The 16,825-nt window shown below is 43.1% G+C and overlaps 1 protein-coding gene across 1 annotated transcript; it reads left to right on the top strand.

Annotated features, from left to right (window-relative positions):
- The first annotated feature begins 992 nt into the window (after window positions 1–992).
- On the top strand, window positions 993–9,566 carry LOC106561917 (oxidoreductase HTATIP2-like). Its single transcript, XM_014126288.2, has 6 exons — window positions 993–1,261; window positions 1,975–2,164; window positions 6,293–6,400; window positions 7,638–7,775; window positions 7,912–7,973; window positions 8,270–9,566. Exons 2-6 carry the CDS (start codon window positions 1,976–1,978, stop codon window positions 8,484–8,486), a joined length of 714 nt encoding a protein of 237 aa, XP_013981763.2. The 5' UTR covers window positions 993–1,261; window position 1,975; the 3' UTR covers window positions 8,487–9,566.
- The last annotated feature ends 7,259 nt before the right edge of the window (window positions 9,567–16,825 follow it).

The following is a 16,825-nucleotide window of genomic DNA, read 5'->3' as shown; positions in this document are numbered from 1 at the left end:
GTCTTTAAATAGCTGTAAAATAGTCATATGTTTGAGAAATTGAAGTAATAGGATTTTTAAGGTTTTGAAAATCGCGCCACAGGCTTAAAGTGGCTGTTACGTAGGTGGGACGAATTCGTCCCGCCTAGCCCATAGAGGATAAGATAATGTAAGGTAAGATAGGCATAAGATAAGATATTTTAGTTATTAATAAATAAATAATAATTTAACCCTAACAATTGTGTATTTTTTTTGTTGTAATGTTACTCCATGGGAAATGGATGAAATAGATGAAAATGGAATGGAGCCAGAGGGGATCGCTGCCGTTTTATGGGCTCCTAACCAATTGTGCTATTTTGTGTGTTTTTTTTCCCTTCAGTTTACTTGGTAAATATTTTCCTAACTCTTATTTTCTTAAAACTGCATTGTTGGTTAAGAGCTTGTAAGTAAGCGTTTCACGGTAAGCATGTGACAAATACAATTTGATTCGATATTAATCAAACAAACTTGATTAAAGGTTGAAAAACCATTCTGTTTGTGTTTGCGGCAATGGTTTATGTGACTATATTTGTTTTCTTCTGTTTAATCATTTAATCAGTACAGGTCACTCTAATTTGTCGTTGAAGTCTATATAGTGTGAAAGCTACGTTACCAAAACCATTATACAAATGACGAGGGACAAATTCAACCAAAACTGCAATTTAAACTAAAATAGTCAACACATAGAGCTTTATGACAGAAATATGAGTGGTTTAATTAAAGACACTGACCACAATATGACAAAGACAGACAGAAATATAGTGTTACCAAATGCTCTTTGGTACCTCCTGACAAGTAGCCACTGTGACTGTGTATCAATGCCTGTAACCTTACTGCCCTCTGCCTAGCCTATTGATAAGTGGAGAGTAATCATGACAATGATTAGAATGAAACTGTCAAAGCTAGGCTTCTTATTGAACACATGCATCAGATGTATTTGTGTTTCAATAAAACAAGAACTATTCAAAACATTTTTCAGAATGTACTATCTTCACATAATATTTGTTGACAGTGTATTAGGCAGGGCTTGTCGATTCTACTGTGAATTCATATCACCAACGACAGCAGGAACCGGATGCGTGTTTCCATGGGCACATCTGTTTATCTATATCGCCGATCTGTTATGAAACTACTGGAAAGCAGCTGGGGGGGTAAAAGCTATTGGCTTTTTCGCCGTTCTGGTCACTCTCATTGCAGCCATTTTACACCATCTAGAAAACTGCGAACGGACGATATACATCAGGTGAGAATCAGAAGCTAACGTTCGCTAGCTTAACGTACTCGAACTAACGTGACGGTTTACTATGTCACTCAGTCTGCAATTAGGCTTGGGAATTATAGCATGTACTAGCTAGTAGCCTACTGGTCTGTTTTACAGCTAGTTGTAATGCTGTGTGATTGCTTTTGAGGGAGGCTTGCAAGACAGGTCCATCGCCTTATTTATCTTGCTAGTTAGATAGCAGTCAAGAGACCGTTGTCGGGCGTGACACACACCTGGTGTGTATAATGTGTGGTACGTTCCAACAGGAACATGATCCAAAAACTTCGTAAATGACAAGGTTGCCAACAAACAACGCATACAAAGTTGTATAGCGGCCGAATAAGAGACCGAGTAGGGAGTGGGCTATTTCATTAAGTTTTCACTCGCCACGTTTATTCTGAAAAATGTCTCTGGTAGACTATGGACAAACATTAAGAATAAGCTACGTGGTGAGTTGATGCCTATTCGGCAGCTAGGTGACTTGGTCATGCTACTTTGTATGCGTTGTTTGTTGGCAACCTTGTACTTTACGAAGTTTTTTGAACGTTCCACAAATTATACCCACCCCACCCCACCCACCTGTGTGTGCAGTGAGAAAAAAAAATGCTGTATCATGCTGCTTTTGTGAAAAAACAGCGATCAAACCATTAGGTCTCTCCTCAGTGGTGAAGCATTGTCTTATTTTTGTCGTTCAGGATGGCACACGACCTGAAAACACTGGCAGAGGACTTCAGACAGAAGAATAAAAGTTGTTTTATCCTTGGTGTCTCTGGAGAGACAGGCAAAGAGTTACTCAAAGAGATTGTGGAGAGGAAGCTCTTCTCGAAGATCACTGTCATCGGAAGGCGGCAGCTCACATTTGAAGGCGAAGCGTATGAGAACCTGGTAAGTTAGGTGTGCGACTTGCCTTATTGTCAATGTATTGTCTTTTCAAGCATGGTTCTAAGATGAATTTAGCCTTGAAATGCTTTTGGGACACCGGGCCCTGCTCCCTGCTCTATTTGGCAGTAACACGCATCCATGAGTAAGGTGTTAAGGATATTATATTTTTTTTACTTTGGTTCTGGTGTTATACTTTGTTCTGTCATAGAGAAGCTGAGGAACACAGAACGGTTTATTTCATGAGGACAGGATTTACCTTCGCTGAGAGATCTTACTTTCAAGTTATCGGAAAAGGTCAATGTTCATCCCTAGTCAATAATGGCACCAAATCACCTGTATTATATTTAACACGTTTTGTCCAATATCTCAAGATAGGGTGGTCATATTGCTATGACATTTCCAAGCAGAGCCGGTCCTGACCTCCCTGGGGCCCCAAGCAAAATTCTGCTATGGGGCCCTCTTACCTGACCCGTGAGCCATGTAAACCATTTGTCATTGCCACAGTCACACCTGACACCCCAGTGCTCCCACTACAATCCTCCCTCCTTTAAAACAGTTCGCTCCATCTGTCGGTCTAAGAATACGAAGACCTATACAGAACAAACAATATTTATTGAATAGAATATTTTATACAGAATCTTTAGATAAGTGAATATTAACATGAATAAGAAATTGTAGAAAATAATAAAATGTAGAAAATAATCAAATATAACAGTGAGCTTTGGCTCTGCTGCCTGGTAATTAGTCCAGTCCTCACAATATTATACAATTTAGCTTTGCCTATACAATGTAAACATAAGCCTATAGTCTAATGGCTGCAGGTATATGTCTCAAAGTCAAATAAAACCTATACAGCTGTGTGATTAACTTTGGTTCCCTCTACAGCCTGGGCATTTTCAGCATCAGCATGGACACCAGCCTATCTGGACTGTCTGGAAGAAATGGAGAAAGTATGTCTCATAGTTAGTTAAGCAGTCATTTACACAAATGCACTTCTGCCTTACAATCTTAAATGTTACTAAGTGTGTAAACATTTGAATGTTTGAATTTAAAGATTCAAGCCTGTTGTAACCTCAACATTCACTTCCTCGGGGAAGTGCTCCTTGATCTCTGGCTTTCCCTTTAAAGTCACGCGTCTCAGAATAATGGACATTTGCTCCTGGTGACTAATGTCAGCTGTACAGTCCAAGATAATGGAGAAGTACTTTGAGTCTCTTGCTTGAGTCACTATTGCTTCCAGAATCTTGTCACTCACAATCTGTATCAGCTCATTCTGTGTGTGTGCTTCCCAAGATAATGAGCATGTCTCTCCATCTTTAATTTTGCTGAGATTTTCCATAACAGGGTAACATTTTGACAGTAATTCAACCTCTTAGGAAGTTTCCATTATCTGGTTGGAAGAGTTTGTCTGATGAACCCCTGAATGCTAGGTTTCTTTCAGCCAGAGACTGGGTGATACTTATTAAACATGTAAGGAAATCCCGCCATCTCTTTCTTTCAGCCTCCAAAATTGTCATTTGTATCTGGTCAAGAGTCGGTCCCAGACTTAGGAGCAGATCAAGTTCTCTCTACTTAATCATATTGTTTGTGTGTTCAGGACTACCCTCATGGTGTTTCAGAATGGCGTTGATATTTGACCAGTCATTCATGCCTTCCTTTATTATTTTGTAGTCTTTTGTAGAAAAAAGCTTACAGCAAAAACAATACACAGCGTTGTTTTTGATTGAATATGAAAGCCAGCTCCTGGTAATCTTTTCCCCATTTGACAGCTGTCTCTGTAATAAGCCTGAATGGAAACCTCTTCTAGACTTGCCTTTTAGGCTAAGATCAATCCAGTCCTGGTTTGAATGGACCTCAGCGCACTAACTCAGTCCTCATAAAGTCTGTTAAGACTGGGGGCCAATCTGCTGGGTCATTTGGTGGAGCAGCAACTGTTCTATTAGGGTCTGAGCTGCTTGTATCTGACGCTGGCAGTACACCTCTGGTTGTGCTAGTACTGGCTGAGGCTGCCTGTACTTCACCTGGGTCTGTGTTAGTACTTGCTGAAGCCAGCTGTACTGTGTCTGTGTTAGTGCTGGTTGTGGATTAACTGAGTCTGTGCTTGTACTGGCTGATGATCCAGCATCTCCTCTACTGATAAACTTAAGCATAGCACCTGCAAATTATAGATGAATAATAGTATTGTTATTTTATCAGCTGCATCAGGCCCATTCAAACTGGCTCCCCCAGATTTCCTTTTATACGTTCTTAAAAATAAAATACTATTTATACTATGGCTTGGCTGAATACTTGGTGGTTATTATTTACTGAGAAATGTGCATCCATATTGCCCAGTATACCCAGCTAATCAACATTTTAAATTCAATATATAAATCAACAGTCAATGTCAATCCATTGCTTTCCATCTTGCATTAGTCCAGAGTTGTAACTAAACCTTGACTGAGAGACTAGATAATCATTGTCTTGTTTTAAAGTTGTGTGTGCCTCTGAGGAGTGCCATCACGCCCATATACTGTCTGGACTGGTCCCCACAGAGGTTGCTGCTGGAAAGCGCGAGTTCCATTTTGTGTGCGCGCATATGAATGCATGTTCACGTGCAACGCGGTCATCTTTTCCGAGCTGCAGTTTATAAACACTGTTGCCAGTTGGCGTTTATCAAACGTAATAAATAGTTGTATTTCACGCTCACTTTTGTCAGGTACAAAGTCACAGAACACAGCCCTGGAAGTGGCTGGCTAGCAAGCAAGACACAGACAGACCAAGAGATGTACTGCCCAGATAGGTTAGCAAGACAGACAGACAGACAGACTAGAGAGAGATGCACTGCGAGCTACAGAACATCAACTTAACGTTACTGTTATCTGCTGACATCAAACTTGGAGAGGAGACAACATAAGTTTACCTGATTGCTGTTCCCTCAATTCACTCTCATGGTGTTTTATTTTCTTCTCTTTTCGTGACCAGAAGGATGGTTCCGCTTTATCCTCTCATCGAAGTTGTAAACATTGACACCCGCTTTGACACGAGGGGGAGGCGGGGCCCCTTGCCTAATTTGCGGGGCCCTAGGCAACTTGTGTAGTGAGCATATAGGGCCGCCCGGCTCTGTTTTCAAGGCTGATGTAGCCCAATATTGGACTAAAAGAGCCAAACGTTACTCCTTAGTCCAAGGGCCTTAGATGTTCTGTTTAAAGTGTGAATTGGCTCTGGAAGCCAAAACAACCCAATCTAAATGTGAATCGATTCTCAATTGCGGTACAGTTCTAGAAATATAAATCCCTCTACTTTCATATCACATCAAAATAATTTCACAAATGCAAAATACACACTTACTCTACACGGTTTTAACCGGTTTTAACAGTTTCAGCCGACAGTATTTGTCAGTGACAACACGTTTGTCGTCTGTCTTCCGTTTACACACGGGTTCAGAGACGCAGATAGCTAATTAGCACTGTTTTCCATAAACAAGCTCTGTAACGTGGAAATATGACCATGTGGGAACCCTAACCCTATAAAAAGGTGTTTCAACTTAACCTTTTTTATTTATTTTTGTATAATTTCTCACCGATATGAAATAAGGTCCTTGTGCTTCCAAAACTGTACCACAAGTGACGCGTGTTAATGTTCAGACCGAGCGTTGCGGCCCTTAACAAAACTACACATCCAGTGACTCTTATATGTAATGTAATGGAGTCATGGTCAAGGGCTAAGGCTGATGTAGAACAGAGATTAATCAAATAAAAGTAAATATTCTTCAGTTAAAATGCTATACATAATTACAGTAATTTAAGCCCAATAATTTAAGGTATCATGAACAAATATTCATGCTTTACGCAAAACTAAGAGTGTAACAATTTGAACATTCCCACAGATTTGAACATTCTTTGCACGGCACTTGCTTTTCGGATTTTTAGACATGGGTAACAACTGCCACATTTTATATTTTCAAATGATTCATTATTTTTGTCGAATTCTCGTATAGCGTCCATTGTTTGTAGTGTCACTAAACACCCTACCATGAGCTTTGAATAAAGTTAAACATTCAATGCCGTTAATGTGTGTGCAGACTACAGCAAAGCCTACAAGAAGCCTACATCCATTATAAAGATTGGCCTGTTCTCTGTCCTCTTTCAGGTGCAGGAGGTGGTGGACTTTGAGAAACTGAATGACTATGCTGCAGCATTCCAAGGGCATGATGTTGGCTACTGCTGCCTGGGAACGACCAAAGCCAAAGCAGGGGCTGTGAGTTCATGGTCAATGATATAGAGACCCCTGTGAACATGTACCACCAGGGTCATAAGAAAAGAAAGAGGATTTCGACACCCACCATCTCAGATTTCTGAAATAATTGTTTTGTTTTTTTGAAACCGATAAGATTAGCATCCGTGCAACATTATTTTATTTAAATATAATTTGATCTCAGCTAATTGATTGCATCCAAATTGGCCATTTTCATTTCTAGGATTCATATAATATTCAATAAATATCTGATTTGGACCCAACTTTTTTTCTAACAATGATTTATCCAATGATGAAAAGCCACCTACAGACACTCCAAGCCAAGTATATAGTATCAGTTTTCTGTGTCTGACAATTACTATGTTTCTAGTAGTATGTTTGTTTCTTCATACTATGTCATGTATTCCCAGTGAATTCGTTTTTTTTCCCCCTTTTCAGATAAATTATTAATTAAAGTTATGTTTAGTCCCATCCTATATCCTGATATTATCAGGTTCTGACCATGAGATGGTGCTGTTTCTGCTATTAGGTGAAAAGGTTTGAAGTCATTTGGGTAAACTACATTTAACATTGAGGGGAAGGGAGTTGTATTATTATTATTATTATTATTATTATTTTTGTATCCCCTAATAGCAGAAACAGCACCAGCCAGTGGTCAGAACCTGGTAATATCAGGATGTAGGATGGGACATAAACCTAACAATTTCAATGACTAATTTCTCTGAACAGAGAAAAAAAATCACCACCAAATTCACTGAATACATTACATAGAATGAAGAAATGTCTCAATACTACTTCTCTGACGTAGACAACTGATACTATATTGTCGTTGTTGGGTTGGGATTGGCGTGGGGGTGTTAGGGGTCCGTTGGTGTCTTGACTATTTCTTTAGATTCCTCATGTCTTACTCATTGTTAGAAAAAAGTTTGTTCTAAATCGGACGTTAGGTGCTATATTTGACTATTATACGAATCCTATAAATTAAAATGGCCAATTTGGGTGCAGTCAATCATCTCCATTTCTCAGAGATCAAATTATATTTCAACAAAATAATGATGCAGACATTCTTACCTTATGTTTCTAACTACAGGAACGATTCCAGAAACAATCTGAGATAGTGGGTGTCATGGCTTGCTGAAAGGACATTGAACGACCCACCATACACAACCTGCTTGGATCATGTTGTGGTCAAATGCAGATTAATCTACACATATTTTCTCTTATCTTTCTGTCATTGTAGGATGGATTCATCCGCGTTGACCATGACTATGTCCTGAAGTCAGCGGAGCTCGCCAAGGCAGGAGGCTGCTCACACTTCAACCTAGAGTCTTCTAAAGGGGCTGACAAAACCAGTGGTTTTCTCTATCTCAAAGTGAAGGTAATACACAAAATGTTCACCTGAGTAAAGACATCTCATTTATAGCCTTTCATAAGGCCTCTTTCAGCCTCTCTCATAACGCTATTTGATGAAGTGCTGTATATTGTTTGGTTAATGCAAATGTTTGCCTCTCCAGGGACAAGTGGAGGCAGACATTGAACCGTTGGGCTTCGAGAGGTACTCCATCTATCGCCCTGCGTAAGTCTCATTTGCATTAGTCATGAGTAAAAATGTTCCTTTGCAGAAATGACTCGCTTGTTCATTACCTTATCAGTCATGGCAAAACAAATAGTGACCATAGGTGAATATCTCACACCAACGTCATGATTAGCAATATACACATTTCTCCAGTGATCACATGATGTAAACGCATAGTGTTCAGTTTCATTGCATAAATGCACTCTGAGATATTTTGATACTGTGTTTATTGCTGTAAGTTATTTCACTTGTAACAACTCACAACTGAATTCTTCTTCTCTTGTTTTTCCTCCCAGGGTGCTGATGGTCGACAGGCAGGAGAGCCGGCCTGCTGAATGGTTTGCCAGGAAGGTCCTGGGCCCTATTTCCTCCATGTTTCCCACAGCGATGTCCATCCCCATCCAATCAGTGACCAAGGCCATGGTGGCCAACACACTGATCCCTGCAGGGGATAAAGTGGAGATCCTGGAGAATAAAGCCATCTATGACTTGGGGAAGGCCCCAGAGAAATGAGGGACAGGGAACAGGGAAGGTGTGTCTCAATAGCTTCATTTCCTCATCCCCTTTCCTCCATAAACCACTGATGTGGTTATACCGCCACTGATCTGTCTGGACATGACATGTGAGAGCAACGTCAAGGGAAACCCTATCCAGTCCTTTCACCCATCAGTGATAATGAAGGAAATGTCTTGAGTAAATTTGAGTGTTGGGAACTCAGCCAGAGACTGACAGTGAAGTGTGTTGTGCTACTGCCATTTCATGTGATGGTGCTTCTTCATGACAATATATTTTCTACTAACAACTCCCTTTGAAAGCATGGAGGGATGACGACAAGTATAAAGTTGAATTTCTAGAGCAATGCAGAGCACATGGTTAAGCATTCAAAGCTTTGTTGGCTTCAACTTGAGGTTCCTTTCAACCATGATAGTCAACACGGTAGCTAGCTCTAGCTCGGTTTCTCTGGGAATGAGTCCAAAGGGGAATATTTCCTTATGAAAAGTGCAATTTTTAAAGCTCTTCATGGGTAATGCAAATAAGATATGATTGGGAAATGATGATGTAATTATGAATACTGAAATATGCCTTCTCTGTTGTCTTTGTATCCCAAGTGGTCTTTCCGAGTGCAGGCTATTTTTGTGGTCAACAAGGAGTTGGCTGAAGAGGAAACCGACTGGCAGAGGCTAGAATCGGTTTAATATATTAGGTGAAGAGGGAAATGTATTGTTCTGGGTCCATTAACTCCTCAAAACGGTTTAGTTAGTAGAAGCTCTTCCATCCAGCCTACAACGTTCATGCTATTTTATGTAAGAGCACATCCTTAACCACTTTGAAAAATGATGCACTTACTTGAAGCAAGAGTTTATTTTCCACAAGACTGAACCATTGGAGAGGGATTTTAAGGCAATATGTCTGACTTGTCTTTGATCACTTTTGTTTGCTAAGCATGTAATTGAACCAGGGTTTATGTTGTTCATACTCATATTGACTTGGATTTCTATACATTTTAATTGTGGCGTTATGTAAATGCTATGTATTTAAGTGGTCTATGCTTCTGTGTTACATTAAACAATGATGTAGTGGGCAGTAATACTTGATATGTGTATATACAGTATATTTTATATATATCTTACATGCGACTTATAAGACAATGTAATTAGCCCATTAACTGAACTATCTGACTTCATACGATAAATAACAATATGCAAGAACACTATAGCTGAGTTACAGTAATAGGCAATGAAGAAATGTCTGAGAATGGAATTCTAAATACAAGTGTATTTAATTACTTTGTAAACTGAATAAGCTTATGGCTTTTTATAATGTTAAGTTACAAAGCATTATTCTAAGCATGGTCGGAGAGAAAGAAATGGCTATGGCCCTTAGCTCATTGAAGAGAAAGTGTAGGTATCTCACCAGTGCAGGTCAGGAACATAAGAGAAAGAGACAATGAATCTAAGACCCTTTTATAAGCATCGGAGTTGTTTGGAATCAAAATCGGAGTTGTTGACCAATAGTATTACTGTAATTCAGACCTCCGTGATGTAATCACAACAGAACTGCCTCTCAGAGGTGAGACAGTGGGGGTTGGCAAGATCACAGAGAATGTTCAAATCAAGTTTTATGCATCACATGCGCCGAATACAACAGGTGTAGACCTTACAGTGTGTAGACGTTACTTACAAGCCCTTAACCAACCATGCAGACCTTACTTACAAGCCCTTAACCAACCATGCAGTTTAAAATAAATTACAATGAAATAAAAGTAACAAAAAGAGCAGCAGTAAAATAGCAATAGCAAGGCTATATACAGTACAGAGTCAATGTGTTGGGGCACCGGTTAGTCAAGGTAATATGTACATGTAGGTAGAGTTATTAAAGTGACTATGCATAGATAAGAGTGTAGCAGCTGTGTGAAGGGGGGGATACAAATAGTCTGGGTAGCCATTTGATTAGATGTTCAGGAGTCTTATGGCTTGGGGGTAGAAGCTGCTTAGAAGCCTCTTGGACCTAGACTTGGTGCTCTGGTACCGCTTACCATGCGGTAGCAGAGAGAACAGTCTATGACTAGAGTGGCTGGAGTATTTGACATTTTTTGGGGGCCTTCCTCTGACACCGCCTGGTATAGAGTTCCTGGATGGCAGGAAGCATGGCCCCAGTAATGTACTGGGCCGTTCTCACTACCTTCTGTAGTGTCTTGCGGTCAGAGGCCGAGCAGTTGCCATACCAGGTAGTGATGCAACCAGTCAGGATGCTCTCGATGGTGCAGCTGTAGAACCTTTTGTGGATCTGAGGACCCATGCCAAATCTTTTTAGTCTCCTGAGGGGGAATAGGTTTTGTCGTGCCCTCTTCACGACTGTCTTGGTGTGCTTGGACCATGTTAGTTTGTTGATGTGGATACCAAGGAACTTGAACCTGCTCCACTACAGCCCTGTCGATGAGAATGGGGGCATGCTCGTTCCTCCTTTTCCTGTAGTCCACAATCATTTCCTTTGTCTTGATCACGTTGAGGGAGAGATTGTTGTCCTGGCACCACACGGCCAGGTCTCTGACCTCCCTATAGGCTGTCTCGTCATTGTCGGTGATCAGGCCTACCACTGTTGTGTCATCGGCAAACTTAATGGTGTTGGAGTCGTGCCTGGCCATGCAGTCATGTGTGAACAGGGAGTAACAGGAGGGGACTGAGCACACACCCCTGAGGGACCCCCGTGTTGAGTATCAGTGTGGCGGATGTGTTGTTACCTACCCTTAACACCTGGGGGTGGCCCGTCAGGAAGTCCAGAATCCAGTTGCAGAGGGAGGTGTTTAGTCCCAGCATCCTTAGCTTAGTGATGAGCTTTGAGGGTACCTTGGTGTTGAATGCTGAGCTGTAGTCAATGAATAGCATTCTCATAGAGGTGTTCCTTTTGTCCAGGTGTGAAAGGGCAGTGCGGAGTGCAATAGAGATTGCATCATCTGTGGATCTGTTAGGGCGGTATACAAATTGGACTGGGTCTAGGGTTTCTGGGATGATGGTGTTGTGAGCCATGACCAGCCTTTCAAAGTACTTCATGGCTACAGACATGAGTGCTACAGGTCGGTAATCATTTAGGCAGGTTACCTTAGTGTTATTGGGCACAGGGACAATGGTGGTCTGCTTGAAACATGTTGGTATTACAGACTCAGACAGGGAGGGGTTGAAAATGTCATTGAAGACACTTGCCAGTTGGTCAGCACATGCTCGGAGTACACGTCCTGGTAATCCGTTTGGCCCTGCGGCCTTGTGAATGTTGACCTGTTTAATGGTCTTACATCAGCTGCGGAGAGCGTGATCACACAATCGTCCAGACAGCTGATGCTCTCATGCATGTTTCAGTGTTACTTGCCTTGAAGCGAGCATAGAGGTAATTTAGCTCGTCAGGTAGGCTCGTGTCACTGGGCAGCTCTCGGTTGTGCTTCCCTTTTGTAGTCTGTAATAGTTTGCAAGCCCTGGTACATCCAACGAGTGCCAGAGCTGGTGTAGTACAATTCGATCTTAGTCCTATATTGAAGCTTTGCCTGTTCGGAGGGCATAGCGGGATTTCTTATAAGCATCCTAATTCTTAGACCAGAGTAAATTCTTGTATTCAGTTGATAAGTCGCTTTGAGGGCTGCCCTACACAATCCTCTTGAACACATCTGATTGTACATCAGACAGAACTGTTCAAAACTGGACAGCCATCACTGTAGACATTCAGACCAGCAGTTCATGGTTCGAGCAGCATCACGTCAGCAGTGTCCTTTTGGTGGGTAGAATCTTTTGGTGGGTAGCATTGTCTTCTTTAGACATGCAAATGTATGTAGGTAACACCTTTCCTCCAAGCTAGAAAGGAGAGCTCCATTCTTTTGTAAGAGTAAACTAATTAACATGTTTATCTGATTGTTCAATAGCAACTTCAGAGGTGATGTTATCAGTCATAAATATAAAAGATACAGTATTTCTAAATAAAACCTACTCCTCCCTTGAGAAAATGCCTTGGAAATGGCAATTTTGTAATTGTAAAACTCTGGAATTTTAAACTGAAAAGATAAATAACACATTTAGGTCTAGCCTACATTGGCCTTGACCAGATGCACTACACAGGAAAACACACTATTCTTTGTGTTAACAGGAGCCATTACACTTTGGATATGTCAAAGAAAGCCCATTCACAAAATTAACCTACAGCCATCACAAATGGATATAAAAATTGAGTTGCAAAGGAAGAAATGATTAACACATCATTGTCAAATAATCAACATCTTAAATCTACTTTATTGTAACGACGACGCTGGGAGACGGGAAGCCAGTGCAGGTAGTGAGTTAAATAAATGTAATAGAACAAAGAAAGACAAGTGTAGCGCATGTCATGGAACATTATTACTGCCTGGGGAATAGACTTAGGGGAGGTAATGAGAGGAGAAATGGAGTCCAGGTGAGCCTAATCATGGAGGAGCAGGTGTGCTTAAGGATGTTGCCAGGACCGGTCGTTAGTAAACCGGCGACGCTGGAGGGGAGACGTGACAGGAACCACCGGCCTGAGAAGGGAGACATAAAAGGTCAGATGCGGTAGTCTCTGGGGAGCTGTAATCTATAAGTCACCTCATTGACCATCCGGAGAATCTTAAACTGTCCCACAAACCGGGGGCTCAACTTCTTGCAGGGTAGGCGGAGTGGTAGGTTCCTGGTAGAGAGCCAAACATGATCACCAAGATGGAACACGGGAGTCGGTCTCCCTGCTTCTTCTGATGGTGGACGGCGCACTGGAGTCTCATGTGTGCGTCGCTCCACACTTCTGCACGCCTGAACCACTCATCCACCGCGGGAGCTTCGGTCTGGCCTGGGGTCTATGGAGCCAGGGCCGGCTGATACCCCACTGGTAGGGAGTCAGCCCGGTGGAGGAGTGATGTAACAAATTCTGGGCATACTCCACCCATGGAAGGAATCAGGCCCACTCCCCCTGCCAGTCCTATCAGTGTCTCCTGAACCTCCCCAGCACCTGGTTCATCCTCTCCACCTGCCTGTTTGACTGAGGCCTATACCCAGAAGTGAGGCTGACCGTGACCCTGAGCTTCTCCATAAAGGCTCTCCATACCCTAGATGTGAATTGGGAGCCATGGTTGGAGACAATGTCCTTCGGAAGGCCATAATGCTGGAAGCAACCTGGAGAGCAGTAGGGAGACCAGAGGGATGAAACAAAATTCTGTCCACAACCACCAGAATGGTGGTGAAACCGTCAGAGGGGAGATCGGTAACAAAAGTCAATGGACAGATGAGACCAGGGACGCTGAGGCACAGGAAGGGGAAGGAGTTTCCCCGCTGGAGCGTGCCTGGAGACTTTGTTTGGGCACGCAGAACAGGAGTTGATGTAGAGTGTAACGTCCTGCGGCAAGGTGGGACACCAAATTTTTTGGAGAGCAATTGTATAGTACGGGTGATCCCAGGATGTCCAGTGACGACAGCTGTGTGTGCCCAGGTCAACAGTCGCTCCCTTATCCCAGTGGCAACGTAGATGCGCTCAGGTAGTGGGAGCGGGTTTCCTCTCCAGAGCCTGGCGAATGTCCACATCTACGTCCCAGAGCACAGGGGCTATGACAAGAGGAACACAGGTCCTCTGGCATTCGGGTGACCAGTCTGATTCTCATCCTCGGCCATGAGGGTGGGGTTATGGCGTTGGAGCCATGGGAGGCCAAGGAGGATCTTGTGAGCTGGTGCACTAGTGATGAAGGGGATGTTTTCCTGATGAATGGAATCCACGGTGAGTGGTGTGTGATGGTTCCGGATCCTAGTGGCCGATTATCAAGGACTTGAACCTGAAACGGAGAGGAGAGCGGGTATGAGGGGATGCTCAGAGGCGGCAAAGGTCTAGTCAAAAAAGGTTTCCCACGGCACCGGAATCCACTGTCGCTGTAGAAACAGTACATGAGGGACAGCCAGCTAGTGTGAGCGACACTCAAAAGGGTTTAGCAGAAACTGATGAAGATGGGAAAATCACGTGACCATCCCCCTCATGGATTCCGGGTTGGGATGTACCAAACACTGCTGAAGCCCCCCTTGACCACAACAGAGACAGAGCCTCAGCTGTTTCTGCGTCGCTCCGCGTGGAGGCGTGTGACCCTACCTCCATAGGTTCAGGCTCTGCTACAGAGTGTTAACTGAGGGAGAGAAGCGATGTGGGTACCAACGCTCCCGAAGTAGGTTATCTAACCGGATGGCCATCGATGAGCGCCAAGGAGAGCTTGTCGTCACGTCATGCCAGTTCCGTTTGGACCTCCTCGCGCAGTCCTCTTCTGAATAGCGTTAGCGTATGGAGTGCCGGCTCATTCCATCGACTGGATGCTGCGACAGTCCGGAAGGTGAGCGTGTACTCGGCAGCGGTCTGGTCATACTGCCCTAGTTGGAGTAGGCGCTCACCCCCCTCTCTGTCCAGTGGATGATAAAAAGAAATACCTCTGAACCCCTCATACAAAGCCAGCGCCTCCTCTCCCAGACAGCCGTAGCCCACTCCAACGCCCGCCCAGTCAGCAGAGAAATAACCGTGGCAACCTTTGACCTCACTGTGGTGGAGGCTCCCATCTGATGCGCAGAATAGAGGGAGCACTGGAGAAGGAAGCCACGGCATTTAGATGGGGTTCCATCATATTTATCCAGAAGGGACAAACGGGCATCGCTGACCTCGGCAGACTGCTGAATAGACTGATGTGCTGGCTTGCTGGGTCGACTGGTGGCAGAGTATCCTCCGCTAGTGGAAGGCAACGCCTTGCAGGCATGTTCAAGATGTTGAAGACTGCAAAGAACCTCATCCATAGCCATCCCCAGTTGCGTCGGCTGGTCGTGGTGCTTACGAAGTAGGTTTCCCTGTTCGTCGACCGTCTGGGAGAGGTCCTCATTTCCTGCTGCTTCCATTTGTTGAGGCTGTGTTCTGTAACGATGACGCTGGGAGACGGAAAGCAAGTGCAGGTAGTGAGTTTAATAATAACCTTAACAGAGCGCAATACAGGACACAAGTGTAGCGTACGGACATGGAACAACATTAATACTGCCTGGGGAATAGACCTAAGGCAGTGCCAGATATAGGGGAGGTAATGAGAGAGGCAATGGAGTCCAGGTGAGACTAATCATGAGGAGCAGGTGCGCGTAATGATTGATGCCAGGTGCACGTAATGATGGTTGCCAGGACCGGTGGTTAGTAAACGCCAGAGGGGAGGAGCGAGAGTAGACGTGACACCTATGTTACACCTAGAATCGAGATGGTTGGCCCCTCCTTAAATCCCAACATCTCTGCATCTTATGACCGCTTCTGTGACAAGAGTTACAAAACCTAACTGAATAGTTGGTTCTACTCTGTGGGCCTGAAGGCTGCCTAATGTGCAGGAGGATTCCCTCTTCCTAGGTTCCAACAGCGCCTGACCCAGTCTGGTCTTATAGACTATACGTAACATAGTAAATGTAAATCCGGGACACTCAGATTAGTATGATATGTTTGTTATGGTTACATAAGACAGATGGTTACTTAAGGTTAAAACGAAAGTTGGGTGGCTGGTTGTGATTGATGGGTGAGTGTATAACATGAATGTCTAGCAACTCAAAGGTTATGAGTTTTTCGAATCTCTTCATGAACAACTTTAGCATTTTAGCTAATTAGCAACTTTTCAACTACTTACTACTTTTTAGCTACTTTGCAACTACTTAGCATGTTAGCTAACCCTTCCCCTAACCCCTTAACCTAACCTAAACCCTTTTAGCTAACCATTCCCCTAACCTTAACCCTTTAGCCTAACTCCTAATCTTAACTCCTAACCCCTAGCCTAGCTAACGTTAGCCAGCTAGCTAATGTTAGCATTAGCCATCTAGCTAACATTAGCCATAACCAATTGGAATTCATAACATATTGTATGTTTTGCAAATTCGTAACATATCATACAAATTGTAATTCATAACATATCATACGACATGGATGATGGACATCTGCAAATGAATACATACCATACGAAACGTAACATATAATACTAAATGCAGTGTCTCGGATTTACATAAAGAATAATACGAAATGCTCTGAGACCAGGTTGTTGCTTTGTTCAGGGCTAGTTACCTGCGTAAATTGTCGATGCCCAACAAGGTAAGAATTATGCTCCAAGTTTACTACATGCTCATTCAACAGGTATGCGGCTAGCAGTCCAACAAAAATACTCAAGTACGCGTCTCCCTGCCCAAAGGGATAGCACCGATTAGTATTGACTTGAGCAATGAGACCAGAGAGTATGCCCAGGTTAGCCTCCTCAAGCCTGGGTTAGACATATCCTCTCCTAGGGGTTTAATCATAGGATGAGTGAGTCCAGTGATTTCAATTCAAGG

The sequence above is a fragment of the Salmo salar genome, chromosome ssa11, assembly GCF_905237065.1.
Source record: "Salmo salar chromosome ssa11, Ssal_v3.1, whole genome shotgun sequence".
NCBI classification, from domain to species: Eukaryota; Metazoa; Chordata; class Actinopteri; order Salmoniformes; family Salmonidae; genus Salmo; species Salmo salar.
This window is presented reverse-complemented; position numbering and strand designations above follow the sequence as displayed.